Raw genomic sequence first — 13787 nt, 5'->3', positions numbered from 1 at the left:
ATAAGAGGAGTTTGAACTGTATGCGGAAACGGATAGGAAGCCAGTGAAGTGACTTGAGGAGAGGGCTAATATGAGCATAACGACCCTGGCAGAATATTAGTCGTGTAGCAGAATTTTGAACAGATTGAAGAGGAGAGAGATGGCTTAGTGGGAGACCTGTGAGAAGCAAGTTGCAATAGTCTAAGCAAGAGGTGATAAGAGAGTGGATGAGGGTTCTGGTAATGTGCTCAGAAAGGAAAGGGCGAATTTTGCTGATATTATGGAGAAAGAAACGACAGGTTTTAGCAGTTTGTTGAATATGTGCAGAGAAGGACAGGGAGGAGTCGAAGATGACCCCAAGGTTACGAGCTGATGAGACAAGAAGGATGAGAGTGTTATCCACAGAAATAGAGAATGGGTGAGGAGGAGAGGTTGGTTTAGGGGGAAAGATAAGGAAAGCAGAAATTTAATTCTGTACACAAAGGGGCCCTTTTTACTAAGCTGCAGTAAGCACTAACATGTGCTTACCAAAAAGGTAAAAAGCATTACTGCAGGGTGTGCTCAGGCATCCCGTGGTAGTTTTGAGATCGGCACGCAGTTCTCATGCATTAAAAAATAGATTTTATTTTTTAGCACTAGGGGTGGAGAGTAGGCATCTTCTGTGTTAATTGGTTAGCACAGCTACATCAGCGTGCACTAACCAATTAGTACAGGATTACCATGTCAGCTCTTAACGTCTAAATAAATGGGTGGTGGTCAGGAAATCACACGCTAACGGAAAATTAGAGCATGACCATTAATAAAGGAAACAGGAAAATCGGCCATTTTACCGCCATGCTAAAAGTGGCCTCAGTGCATGGAAGAGCCCCACGTTGGGGCTACTGCAGGCCACGTTTTAGCACAGCTTAGTAAAAGGGCTCCAAAATGAAGCATGGAAGAGTAGCCTAGTACTTAGAGCAGCAGGCTGAGACCAAGGTACAGCCCTGGTTTGAATCCCACTGATACTGCGGTATAAAAAGCACTACTTCCCAAATGCTAAAAAATAGAATTTATTTTTTTGTGCTGGGGACATGTCTGGGGGTGGAGAGTAGGCATGTTCTGTGTTAATTGGTTAGTGCAGCTACATCACCACGTGCTAACCAATTATCACATGGTTAGCCCTTACTGCCTACAGAATAGGTGGTGGTAAGGGCTCACATGCCAATGGGGTCATTTTAATCACTGCCCTAAAAATGTGGAAAGATCCATGCTGGGGACAGCGCTGGCCATTTTTTTAGCACTGCTAAGTAAAAGGGCCCCCTTACCCTCTACTGCCTCACAACCAAAGTTAGATTATATGCCCTCTGAGGGCAGGGAAACAGCTGCATGTAACTCACTTGAACCTACTACTGACAAGGTGTGAGCAAAATTTAGAAAAAACAAATTGGGGTTAACTCAACCTTTCCTTTAAGAGTTAGGAAAAAAGGTTTCCCAATATCCACCATACAAAGTTTAATTCAGCCTTGTTTGTCATTAAGGACATTGCTCAGGAGAATGTTCTATACTAATTCTGAGCATGCACACAATGCTATTTGCCACAAAACTTTTTAAGTTAGAGCACTGTGACTGTTCATCTTGAAAACTTACCTAAGAACTTGTCCAGCAGACAATAATCTTACATGTGATGAAATTGGAAGGGGGAGTCCATTCTTCAACCAATTTATCTGTGGTGGGGGTGTACCGGTGGCAATACATTCAATGTTTATTGAAGTATCTAATATGGCTGTCAACTCCATAGGACCATCCTTATTTTTAGCAATAGTTGGAGGCACTAAAATTATAGAGCAATTGAATGAAATATTGAAAACCTCTTACCAAAATGATCACAGGACATTAGGGGAAAAAACAATTATTGAAAAGCTGGAAGAAAAGAAACCAACTCACTGATTTGAAAAATAATTTATTTTAGGAAAGTTATTATGATGACTCTTTCAATTGTACTAAAACATTTCTGATTTACTTTTAGCCAATGAGGTCCTTGGCATACTGTTTTTAACACTGAGCTCAGAAACAGTTATTGCAGCTTAAAATGAATTCTCTAAAATAAGATGAAGCTTCCTACAGTAAGGCTAGTAAGGGGGGAATTCATCAAGTGGCATTACGGCCATAGCGCTCGTTAAAGGAATTAGTGCATGCTAAATGATAAAAGCCCATTCTATACCACAATGAGCTTTTAGCATTTAGGGGGTTGTCACGAAACGCCTAGCTACCTGCCTGGGGTTATCCTGCAGTCACTTAGAGGGTTTATCCCCATCACAGCTCAGGTCCGCCTGCACCTGCTGCATGTGCGCTATACTAGCACCCTCCTCCCATTGACTGGTTCACAACTGCCTCTGGGTGAGTCTCCCACTCACAAAATATCTCCAGTGATTTCTATATTACTGGGACCACACTCCCAGTAGTCCCACAGTTCCCACAAAGCACTCAAAGACCCAATACACAAACCACCAGGATTCTTTATCCGTCCAGCCAGGCAGAGCCAATAAACAATTGTTTATTGTCTTAAACAATATACTGAACAATAAACAAAAAATGTGCAATCAGCAAACAATAACAGGTAACTGAAATATGGATCAATTATAACACGAACTAAACATGTGATTACTTCCTAAAAAGTACCTGGGAAGATCAGGACATATAACTGTTTGCTTACTGAGCCTCAGCAAAGAGATCCTGCACTCTTTTCTTCCTGGCTAAGACTGGAGTCAAAACCAGTACACTCTAAAGGAAATGAGCACTTGGGCCAATCAGAGCCCAGTCAACAAGATTTCAAAAATATACTGCTTCTTGCTTCCTGTTTATGTTAAACTAAAGAAAAGAACATTCAGTTCTCTGTAACAGCTTTACAGCAAAGAAACACCACCCGCTGGCTAAACAGAAGAAATATACTTCAGGACATAATTAAGCAGGAAAATATCCAATACATTTTACAGGCTTAAAACACACTGTTTCTTCACAGGGGTCTTTTAAAAAGGAGCACTAAACACTAGAGACATCCATATATTCCTATGGGTGTCTGTAGCATTTAGCGCATCCTCATTTTTAGAGTGTGCTAAAAACGCTAGCATGCCTTTGTAAAAGGACCCCGCACGTGAACTAAGTCCCTTAATGTGCATTAAGGTGCGCTAAGGCTATAACACTGCTTGATAAATTCCCTTAGAGGCCTATATACTAAACCATGGTAAGGTTTTGCAGTTATTATACAACAACTGACCTATATTAAATTGAAGTAACTGTAAAATCTCACTGTTAACTTGTTGGAGACATTCCCAGCGAACACAGAGAAAAGTTTTCTACTTTACGTTAACTACTTTGGAGACAATGTAATAATCTTAGCTACAGTTCACTTAAATGCATTTGAACTGATTCTTCTTCAGTGCAGGAATTGCAGTATATATTGGCTACTTATGCACTTACCAGTGAATATATTTGGAAACCAGTGTGACCCCTGACAAAGGTTATCCGAAACTTGGCCAGGTTGGCTCTAGTTTCCATTAAAGTTATATTTGGGGTGAACGTTTGCTGTCTTGTCCTTCCTTGGATCACTGCTGCTGTTTGTATTGTCTGCTTGGATACTGCAGCAGTTTGCCTCCTGTTTTGTTTATGCTCTTAACTACGTCTGTTCATGTGGTGTTAACTGTGCCACATTATCTGCCACAATAAAAGTTATCAATATAGGAAATAGGGAGAAGTGAAAAAAGTGGCAGATCCTAAAACGTCTTTGTTTTTCTTATTTAAAGGCACGATGGCATCAGAATTTAATAGAAAAAAGATACAAGACCTCTTATAGCGCACAGCTATTTCAGGTCAAAGCTCATATTACAATGTTAATCATTTGCCAAAGCACCCCCTTCTTGAAATGTAATTCAATTGGCTAAACTTTATTCAATACAAAATACCATAAAACAGCAAAAAAAGAGGCCACTTATCTTGAGTTGTGTTCCACACATTGCATGCTAGCAGTCTAAGAAGTGTGTTACCTGACGCCAACTCAATGGAAACAATAGCATTTCAGTCAAAGACCTGCATCCGGGGTTGTTGGAAGCAGTCGCATCAATATCTTAAACACGGAAACTGCCGGTTTTGTGCTGCCTATTTTTTCCATGTGTATATTTGTAAAACGGCTGTTCCTGCTATGTATGCTGGCAAATATATTTTACAAAAGGCTCCCCATTAAACAGAGGCTTTTGTAAAATCCCACTGGAACTGAGCAACTCCCGAACTGGATGTCTGAATTCCAATCTCAATATTCTGTTTAAAATGGACAATCACATGTGTAAGCAACCCTTCATTTTCACACCAAGGTCAACAAAACATTTACATAAGATACAAGATGAAAACATTGTACCGCAATACTCACCATATACATTCAGGTTGAATATCCTGTCTTCTTCCCCTGCACTATTGCTAGCTACGCAGGTATATTTCCCCATATCAGATGCAAGAGCACCAAAGATGCTTAAGGTAGAGCCATCTGAAGTTACTCTGGGGGAAAAAAAAATCAACTGATTTATAGTTTCCTAACATATGGCACCCAGAACGTTTCATTAATGTAAAACAAATTATGTGATCTGCCTCTCAATGAATGCTCACTTAGGAAAGATGGTATTTCCCAATCTGCTTTTATATTTGGATACGTAACAGAAAACACTTTTGTTTGAAAAGTTTAGTAAAATGCATATTTACCCACAGATTTGATTTTTATTTAACATCTAGACAGGCAGATGCTCAACGCAAGTGAAACATTCACCAGCAGTCGAATGCTTAACTTGGTTATCTATATATTTTTGGCTACTAAAAGATAGCATTGAGCTTAAAATCTAAACGTCAGATACTATCGTTATATAAGGAGATGGAGGGAGAGTGGACCGAGCACAGAACGTGAAAATTATCTGGATAGCAGAAATATTTACTGCTATCTGGATAAGGTATATGTTAGGTTAGACCTGCTGCATGTAAAGCCGCCGTGGTGCTGACTGCATTACACATATACTCAGGATCTCTGACTATATCGCTAATTCTGCACACCCAAATTTACATTTAGGGGGAGATCCTATACATGGCGACTAAAAAAATCGTTGTAGAAATCAATGCCGACTAAGTGTATTCTATAAGCGACGCCTAGATTTAGGTGCAGTATAAACAATATGCTTAGTTGATATATCAATGCCTAAAACTACATGCCTCCATTTACACCAACAAAAACGTGGCGTAAATCCCGGTGCATAGATTTAGGTGCAGTGGGCCATATTCTATTTTCCCCACCCATAACCATGGTCCTTTTGGCCCGCATGCGTTAGAAATTAGGCGCAGGTTATTACAGAATGCGCTTAGTGAGTTGTGCGTATAAATTCTAATTATTGCCACGTAGTGCACATTATTGCTTGTTAAGACCTGTTATCAATGCTGATTAGCTTGTTAAGCCAAATAAGTTTTGCTTGTTGTTATAGAATATGCTTTGATTTCGGCATGGATCTGTAAGCGCAATATATAGAATCTAGGGGTTAATGCACAAATTAGCGCACACAAGTTACAGAATAAGGTCAGTTGCATGCATAAATTAATTTAATAATGAAGAGCTAAATGGTATTAATGAGCAATAAGCCATAAATGGCCTTAATTGGTGATAATTGGCACCAATTAGCAGTTAGGTATGCAATGGTCTGTATTCTCAATGGAGAAGGGTAGATAGTGAGGTTCCACAGGGGTCTGTGTTGGGACCGCTGCATTTTAACATATTTATAAATGATCTAGAGATGGGAGTAACTAGTGAGGTAATTAAATTTGTTAATGACACAAAGTTATTCAAATTTGTTAAATCGCAAGAGGATTGTGAAAAAACAGGACCTTATGAGACTGGGAGACTGGGCATCAAATAGCAGATGACGTTTAATGTGAGGAAAGTGCAAAGCGATGGATGTGGAAAGAGAAACCCAAACTATAGTTACGTGATGCAAGGTTCCATATTAGGAGTGACCACCCAGGAAAAGGATCTAGGGTCAATGTTGATGATACATTGAAACCCTCTGCTCAGTGTGCAGCGACAGCTAAGAAAGCAAATAGAATGTTAGGTATTATTAGGTGACTGCCCTATGAGTAAAGGCTAAAGTGGCTAGAGCTCTTCAGCTTGGAGAAGAGACGGCTGAGGGGAGATACGATGGAGCTATATGAAATACTGAATGGAATGGAACAAGTAGATGTGAATCACTTGTTTACTCTTTCCAAAAATACCATGACTAGGGGGCTTGCAAAGAAGCTACTAAGTAGTAAATTTAAAATAAATCAGAGAAAATATTTCTTCACTGAATGAGTAATTAAACTCTGGAATTCATTGCCAGAGAATGTGGTAAAAGTAGTTAGCTTACCAGGGTTTAAAAAGGTTTGGATAATTTCCTAAAGAAAATCCATAAGCCATTATTAAGATGGACTTGGGAAAATCCACTGCATATTCTAGGAGAGCAGCATAAAATCTGTTTTACTGTTCTGGGATCTTGCCTGGTACTTGAGACCTGGATTGGCCACTGTTGAAACAGGATACTGGGCTTGATGAACCTTCAGACTGTCTCATTATGGCGATGCTTATGTTCTTAACTGCCCATCAAACATATAAATGGCAAGTGACCGACTCACCTGCAAATGGAGGTGAGAGGCGCTGTCAGGTCAGTGCAGGGGGCCAGATACGGAGGGGGGCGGGAGCGGTGGCGGCGGTGGGGATGGGGGGGAGGGTGGAGGTTGGTGCGCGCAATGTTCGTTTCCAGGCTCCAGCGGCAGCGTCCAACAGTCCGACTCCATTTCCCTCTCTGTTCCGCCCTCTGATGTCATCATGCCTTGACGTGAGGGCGGGACAGAGAGGGAAGTCTCTACTGCGCATTTGCAGGTGAGTCGGTCACTTGCCATTTATATGTTTGATATCCCCTGTGATTGATGGTCTCTATTCTAAAGTGCTTGAAGTATACAGCTTTTGGTTGGAATTTGCAGGAACTCAATAGTTGAGAGCATGTAGAACAGGGGTGGGTAACCTTGGTCCTTGAGGGTCACAACCCAGTTGGGTTTTCAGGATTTTGCCAATGAATATACATGAAATCTATTTGCACACAGTGGGAGCAGTGTCTGCAAATAGATATGCATAATCATTAGAGAAATCCTGAAAACACGATTGGGTTGTGGCCCACAAGGACCAAGAATGCCCACGTCTGATGTAAAGGGATGAAGCTATCTGTAAACACGTGTTGAAAAATGTCATGAGAAAATAAAATATCTTAAAAATAAAAAAGTGAATATTGTTAATACTCTGTCTAGGCATAATGAATTCCCAACTCGGTCTGAATTCCTTCCCAACATGGCATCTACTGTCAGTCAATATCATGTCTGTCCCTGATAATTGTTCAAAACGTCAGAGGCTGTATTTCAATTAAAATGAAAGCTGGGTAAAATCCTAATAACTTATTGACAACAAATATCCTGTGATTGGTTCAGAATTCATCATTACTTCAATAGCAGTTAGGAGATTTGTCACAACTCTGAAACCTACTTTATCCTCTGTGATTCATAGCTGGTGATCAATTTGCCATCCTTATGCCACTGAATAGCCGGTGAGGGAACACCATCTGCTTGACAGACCAGTTGGAAGTCTTCACCTCGAAGAACACTGACTTCACTGGGCATTTCAGAGCCAACAATAGTGGGAGGAACTGGACAAAAGAAAGCATATCATCATTATTAGGTATCTAGTCGATATTCAAAGTGATTTAATCGGCCATTGACCAGTTAAATCACCTGTTCGGGGTTATTCGCTAATTTTCAGTGGCACTTGACCACTAAAAATTAGCAATTAGCGCTTAAGTGAAAGCTGGCTCTTTTGGGGGCAGAGTCAGCAGTTGACCGGTTAAGTGCCAATATTCAGCACTTAACTGACCAAGGTAACCACAGAAATAGGATCGCAGAAATTACAGTCCTATCTTTGGACCTCTTTTACAAAGCCACGCTACCAATTCTCGGCGTGGCAAATGAGAGGAAGCACATTCAATTCATATTCGTTTCCTCTCATTTGCCGTGCAGGAATCGCTAGCGCAGCTTTGTAAAAGAAGCCCTTAATGCGCTAACCCATAGCTACTAAAGTTCTGAATATCAATTTAACTAGCTATGCGTTAACTGGCTCCGTATGAACCGGATATTCAATGCCAAAGCCTGGATATGGCACGGCACTGAAGATCCAGGAATAATGCCGGCAGTGGTCAGCAAAATGCTCACCACCTTTGGCTGAATATTGACTCCATATAGTTGGAATCTTTTGAAAACTGGACTCCTGAAGAGAAATAAAACCGAGGTAAAATGGTACAGCTGAGAAAAAATTAGTAAGTCATAGCTATTTGCGTTGGCAGGAATATAAAGGGTAAAAGGTCATGGATTTGAAATACCACCTTCTGTGGTACAATCAGAGACGTTTACATTTATTATACAAATGATGCCAACTTGAGGAAATGATAAAACTACAGTGCTAGTTTTACTAAAGTGTGTTACTATATTTTTCTGTTATTAATTTTATGTAGATTATGCTTTGAATTTGTATCTAAAAAAGCAGCTCATAAATAGTAATAAAAATGAAATCATTCTTTCTACCTTTTATGCACAACCCTACCCTTCCTCAGCATCCCTCCTCTTCCTTACCAAAGTGGTGATACCGTTTAGCGTTGAATGTGAAGCCCATGGGAATTGAGGGCTTCTTTTACAAAGCCATGCTAACGAGTCCCGTACGGCAATTGAGAGGAAGCCCTTAGGAAATGAATGGGCTTAGTCTCATTTGCCGCACTGAGAATCGGTATCACAGCTTTGTAAAAGAGGCCCTGAACGGGCTTCTTCACTATCAGCGTGCTGCTAATTGGTAGTGCCACTTTGTAAAAGGAGCCCCTTGCTAATTTGAGTGGTAGGAAAACATCTCTGTTGCCTCCATTTTGGAGGAGCTCATTTGTAGTTCTGGTAATTTTCTAGCTTTCAATAAGAGCTCTGTCACGGATTCTTTTTAAAAAAGCAATATATATATATATATATATATATATATATATATATATATATATATATATATATATATATATTTTAGAGTGCAGGTTAAATAGTGGTGTTATATTTCTAGCTTTTTACAGAAGGAGATTTTTCACTTTTTTTCCTCAGAAGCTCCCCCCTCCTCTCCCAAACTTTAATCCTAAGAGTTTGGGGAAAGGGACAAACACGCATTGAGTGAAGTCACTGAACTGCTCAGCATGTGCTGACATGCATTAAGGGGGGTGTTTGCTGAGCCGTGGTAATCAGCTGGTGTGTATTTTAGTATGGAGTAGCCATTAGCATGTATCCACACTAATGGATACTACATGCTAAAACCAGACAGTATGGTGAAAATTCTCTACTAGCTGCTTAGTGTTGGTAGTGTGGGATCTGGGAAGGACACAGGTGGCGACAGCACATGACCAGCATGACAGCTAGCATACAGGATGGTCCTGCACATGAGCTGTTACAATTGCTCATAGTGCAGTTGTGCTTAATGCTATCTCAAAACGTGGTGTTAAGCACTGCTGTACTACCACTGCACCACAGCCTCCAATGATTCATCTCTCTGATTCTTCCCATAACAAATGCCCCACCCTCGATCCAGATGCTCCCTAACAGACACCCCCCAACAACATACTCTAACCCATCCCCCATCTCCAATCCCTCTTATAAACCACTCAGGGGCTTCCATGATAGTCTGTGCACCAGTGGTAGGCAGCCTTTTGAACCTAGGGACAGGATCGACTGGAGATCACTCCTGCCCTGGCCCCCCTCCCATTGACCACTACGGATTCATAGAGGTAGGGCTGGGAAGAGGCAACAGGGGGGTAGGATTCTTGGGGAAGGGACAGGGTTGTCTTTGGGAGGGGTCTATAGTGGGGTGTGGGGATTTTCAGAGTGATGGGGAGCACTAGTCTTATTAGAAAGTTCTGGCCCCTTTAACATGACACCGGGGAGCATCAGGCCACATCTCCATGGCTCAGTGATCCTAGGCAAGAAAAGTAACACAGCTTGCAGAGTTCAATGCAAGCTTCTTATTCAGTTTGTATAATAATGAGGTGCTCTTCATGCATTTGCATGCTTTTCATCCCATTATTATTCAGCCGATGGTAACTTATAGTAATGCTCATTATTATTCAGCCTATGGTAACTTACAGTAATGTGTGTCATGGTAAAGTAGCACATACTTTTGCCTTTTAGTGTATATTAAGGAGCAAAAATCATGTATTATTCCCTTAAAGCATCTTTGCAACTACCCCTAAGCTATTTAAAACAAATCCCATTTTATGCAATGGACTTTGTTCACATTTGCAGTATTAGTGTGCATTAATGTGGTAAGGTGTATAGTAAATGTAACCCAAAATATGGTAACGACAACCTGGAGAATGTATGAACTACTCTTACCATATTTGAAAGGTATTAATCCGCAAACAAACCTGTTCCGGAGATGGGAAGGCAGTAGAACTAGAGGACATGAAATGAGGTTGAAGGGGGGCAGACTGAAGAAAAATGTCAGGAAGTATTTTTTCAAGGAGAGAGTGGTGGATACTTGGAATGCCTTCCCACGGGAGGTGGTGGAGATGAAAACGGTAACGGAATTCAAAAATGCATGGGATAAACATAAAGGAATCCTGTTCAGAAGGAATGGATCCTCAGAAGCTTAGAGAGGCGGGGCTAGTGGTTGGGAGGCGGGGCTAGTACTGGGCAGACTTCTACGGTCTGTGCCCTGAAAGTAGTAGATACAAATCAAGGTCAGGTATACATATAGAGTTTATCTTGTTGGGCAGACTGGATGGACTGTACAGGTCTTTTTCTGCCGTCACCTACTATGTTACGTTACCACAGCAAGTAGCAAAATTATTAAAGATATTGCCAAGGAAAAAAAAGACTATGACAATGTTGGTTTATTTACATTTCTCGTACACAGATGAATTTATCCAAAAGGAATCAAAGTTTCCCTTTCAATCACCTCATCCCAGAGGAATAACGAGAGGGAAGGGCAGATATCCATGTATATGGACTTGGACTCCTGACGCAGGCATTATTGATGAAACATGGCCCGTGTCAAGTTGTGCATATACATCGAGGAAGTGTTAATTACTGATTAGATGATCTATTTTCATTAAATACAGATTTTTATTGGATTCCGTGGACTCCATTTCTTTTGGACATCACTTTTTTGTTTGGTTTTTTTTTTGCACTGTAAAACTACCATTAATTGGGAAAAAAACGGGGCACCAGCTTACTGTTAATGATGTCACAGTGATGTAGACTTTTGTCTGAGGAGCAATGTTGGAGATCTATCACAAACTCCACTCAAATCCGCAAAATATCATCAAACTCAAGGAAGTGCTGGGTGGGACAACCTGCCACCAGAACCGATCGCCAAGGCTGTTAATAACTTCCCAAAGTGACTGAAGGCCTGTGTTAAAGCTGAGGGGGGTGGACACTTGGGGCATTCACAGTGACTGCAAAATTCGGACACACTGTTAATTATATCGCTTGAATGACATTACTTTACTGTGTTTTAGCTAGAACATTTTTAACGCACAAAAATGGCTAGGTAGTAATGATAAAACGTCAGTAACGTCAACATAGCTTAAGATAATTAAATATTGTTTAATAGTACAGTAATACATATGTATGATGACTAAATAAGTACGTAAAATTTCTTGCTGAAATTCAAAACAATTGCTGAGTAAACAGCAAAAAAAAAAAAGAAAAAACTCTAGGGGGTTACTTTTTTTCCCCTCACCCTATACACGTACCATGAATATGCAGAATGTAGTTTTTCTGAGCATTCCCTTCAATATTTGATGCAATGCATGTGTAGGTTCCACCGTCTGCCCGCTGAGATCTGGCAATTTGCAGCTTGCTACCACCAGAAAGAACATGGATTTCCAGAGATTCTAAATTTTCTGCACATAAAAGAAAAGAACTCTGTTTAGCCCACTCCTACATTCACAATCTGGGAGCTTAAAAGGTCTATAAATTTTATCCTTTAATTGCTACAATTCTTAATGGTTTTTCAACATCATCTCTTTTTCTCTCCCTTCCCCCATCCCATTTAAAGCTGTGCAGCAATGCCGACACAGCCCATTCAAAGTGAATGGGTTGTGCCGGCATTAGCATACTGGCAGCCACTAGCGTGGCTTTGTGAACGGGGGGGTAAATTACTGGATCATATAAAAAAATATATCAGTGCAAAAAACATGTCATGAGAGAAAATACAGGTGTGCTCAAAATAGCAAACTGGTCAATATTAAGGTGGTGGAAGTCAGCATTTCTGCAAACACTGACCACTGATGGCTAACTTAGGAGTCCTTATATAAAGGAGCGTAAGGGCCTAGATACGTGCAGCACGCATCAAATCTGCATTACCGCCTAGCTAGCACATGCAACTGGTGGTAATTCCAAGTTTGGTGCGCGCCAAAAACACGCAGTAGAAATTCATTTTCTATTTTCTATCGTGGGAGCGTTCACGGCGGTAACTGGCAGTTGGTGCACACTGGACGGTTACGGTGCAAGTAATGCATGAGCCCTTACCGCTAAGTCAATGGGTGACATTAAGGGCTCAGGCCGTAAATAGACATCCGCTGGTTTTCATTTTGTCACACATCCATTTCCTGGCCCAACACCCCCCCCCCCCTTTTTTTTTCAAACATGCTGGAGAAATGGTCCAGCATGCGTCCAATACACACGCCCAGACTACCACAGGCCACTTATTGGCCCGCCTTTATAAAAGGGGCCCAGTAGACCTAGGTATTCAATGCATCTATGATCCAGCACTGAACATCCGAGTCTTTTGCACCGCACGGAAGTTATGTGGCTGATATTCAGTGTCATACCAACGTGCAGGAAAGCTCTATAAATGGCACTTAAAATTACGCATTTGCCCAATTTGTGCATGTGATTTAATTAAGTAACGCGCCTGTTAGCGACAATAACCGGGCACTAGCAATCAATTATTGGCGTGAATTGGCAACAATTTGGATTTACACAAGCATCTCGCTAAGCACTATTCTACAAAGATGCGAGCGTAAATTCTGTAGCATGCAACTGAAAAGGAGGCATGGCCATGGGAGGGACATAGAAGTTCACAAAATATGCTCACACTATTATAGAATTTGTGGGATCTGCACTAATTTACGTATGGGGATTTACACCAGAGTTCAGCTGGTGTAAATCCTCATGCCTAAAAGTTAGATCCCGGCCTATGTGCTACTGTACATTTCTCACTGTCTTTTTTCTGCCGATTTTTGGGTGCCATTCACTGAATTCAGCCCCTTATGGATAGTGCCATAGCAATCTATAAAGATATTCAGCAGTACTATCAGGATAGTACCTGGTACCTGGAGAAATGCTTCTGAATATTGAACCCTCTGCTTTTTTGGAATATCAGCTCCAATACATGTCTCGGAATGGTGGATTGGATGCATTCACTATCAGGCAGCAGTACCACTTGCCCCAGAATCTGTACTCAACAAACAAATCAAGCATACACTACACAAGTACATTACCAATTGGTTGTCCATTCATTAGCCAAGTTAGAGTTGGTGGAGGAATCCCAGTGGCATCACATGCGAAGGTAACGGGATTACTGATAATCTCAATGATGGATTCTTCTCCAGGTCCTTCTATACTTGGTGGCACTAGAAACACACCGTTCACATAACATGAAGAGATTTTTATTAAACTTATTTTTTTACCTCAGTCAGCACCAATGT

General features: G+C 41.0%; 1 protein-coding gene across 2 annotated transcripts in view; it reads right to left on the bottom strand.

Annotated features, from left to right (window-relative positions):
• Window positions 1-13787, bottom strand: part of HMCN1 (hemicentin 1) — a 672624-nt gene that overhangs the window by 199326 nt on the left and 459511 nt on the right. For both annotated transcript variants that reach the window (XM_030206904.1, XM_030206905.1), the window contains exons 62-66: window positions 13581-13712; window positions 11829-11978; window positions 7550-7709; window positions 4379-4503; window positions 1606-1789 (exon numbers count right to left, since the gene is read on the bottom strand). In XM_030206904.1, the coding sequence (XP_030062764.1) occupies window positions 1606-1789; window positions 4379-4503; window positions 7550-7709; window positions 11829-11978; window positions 13581-13712 (751 nt within the window). The remainder of the gene's footprint in view (window positions 1-1605; window positions 1790-4378; window positions 4504-7549; window positions 7710-11828; window positions 11979-13580; window positions 13713-13787) is intronic.

This window comes from Microcaecilia unicolor, chromosome 6, assembly GCF_901765095.1.
Source record: "Microcaecilia unicolor chromosome 6, aMicUni1.1, whole genome shotgun sequence".
In the NCBI taxonomy this organism is placed as follows: Eukaryota; Metazoa; Chordata; class Amphibia; order Gymnophiona; family Siphonopidae; genus Microcaecilia; species Microcaecilia unicolor.
Note: the sequence above shows the minus strand (reverse complement) of the source record. Positions and strands in the feature narration are given on the sequence as shown.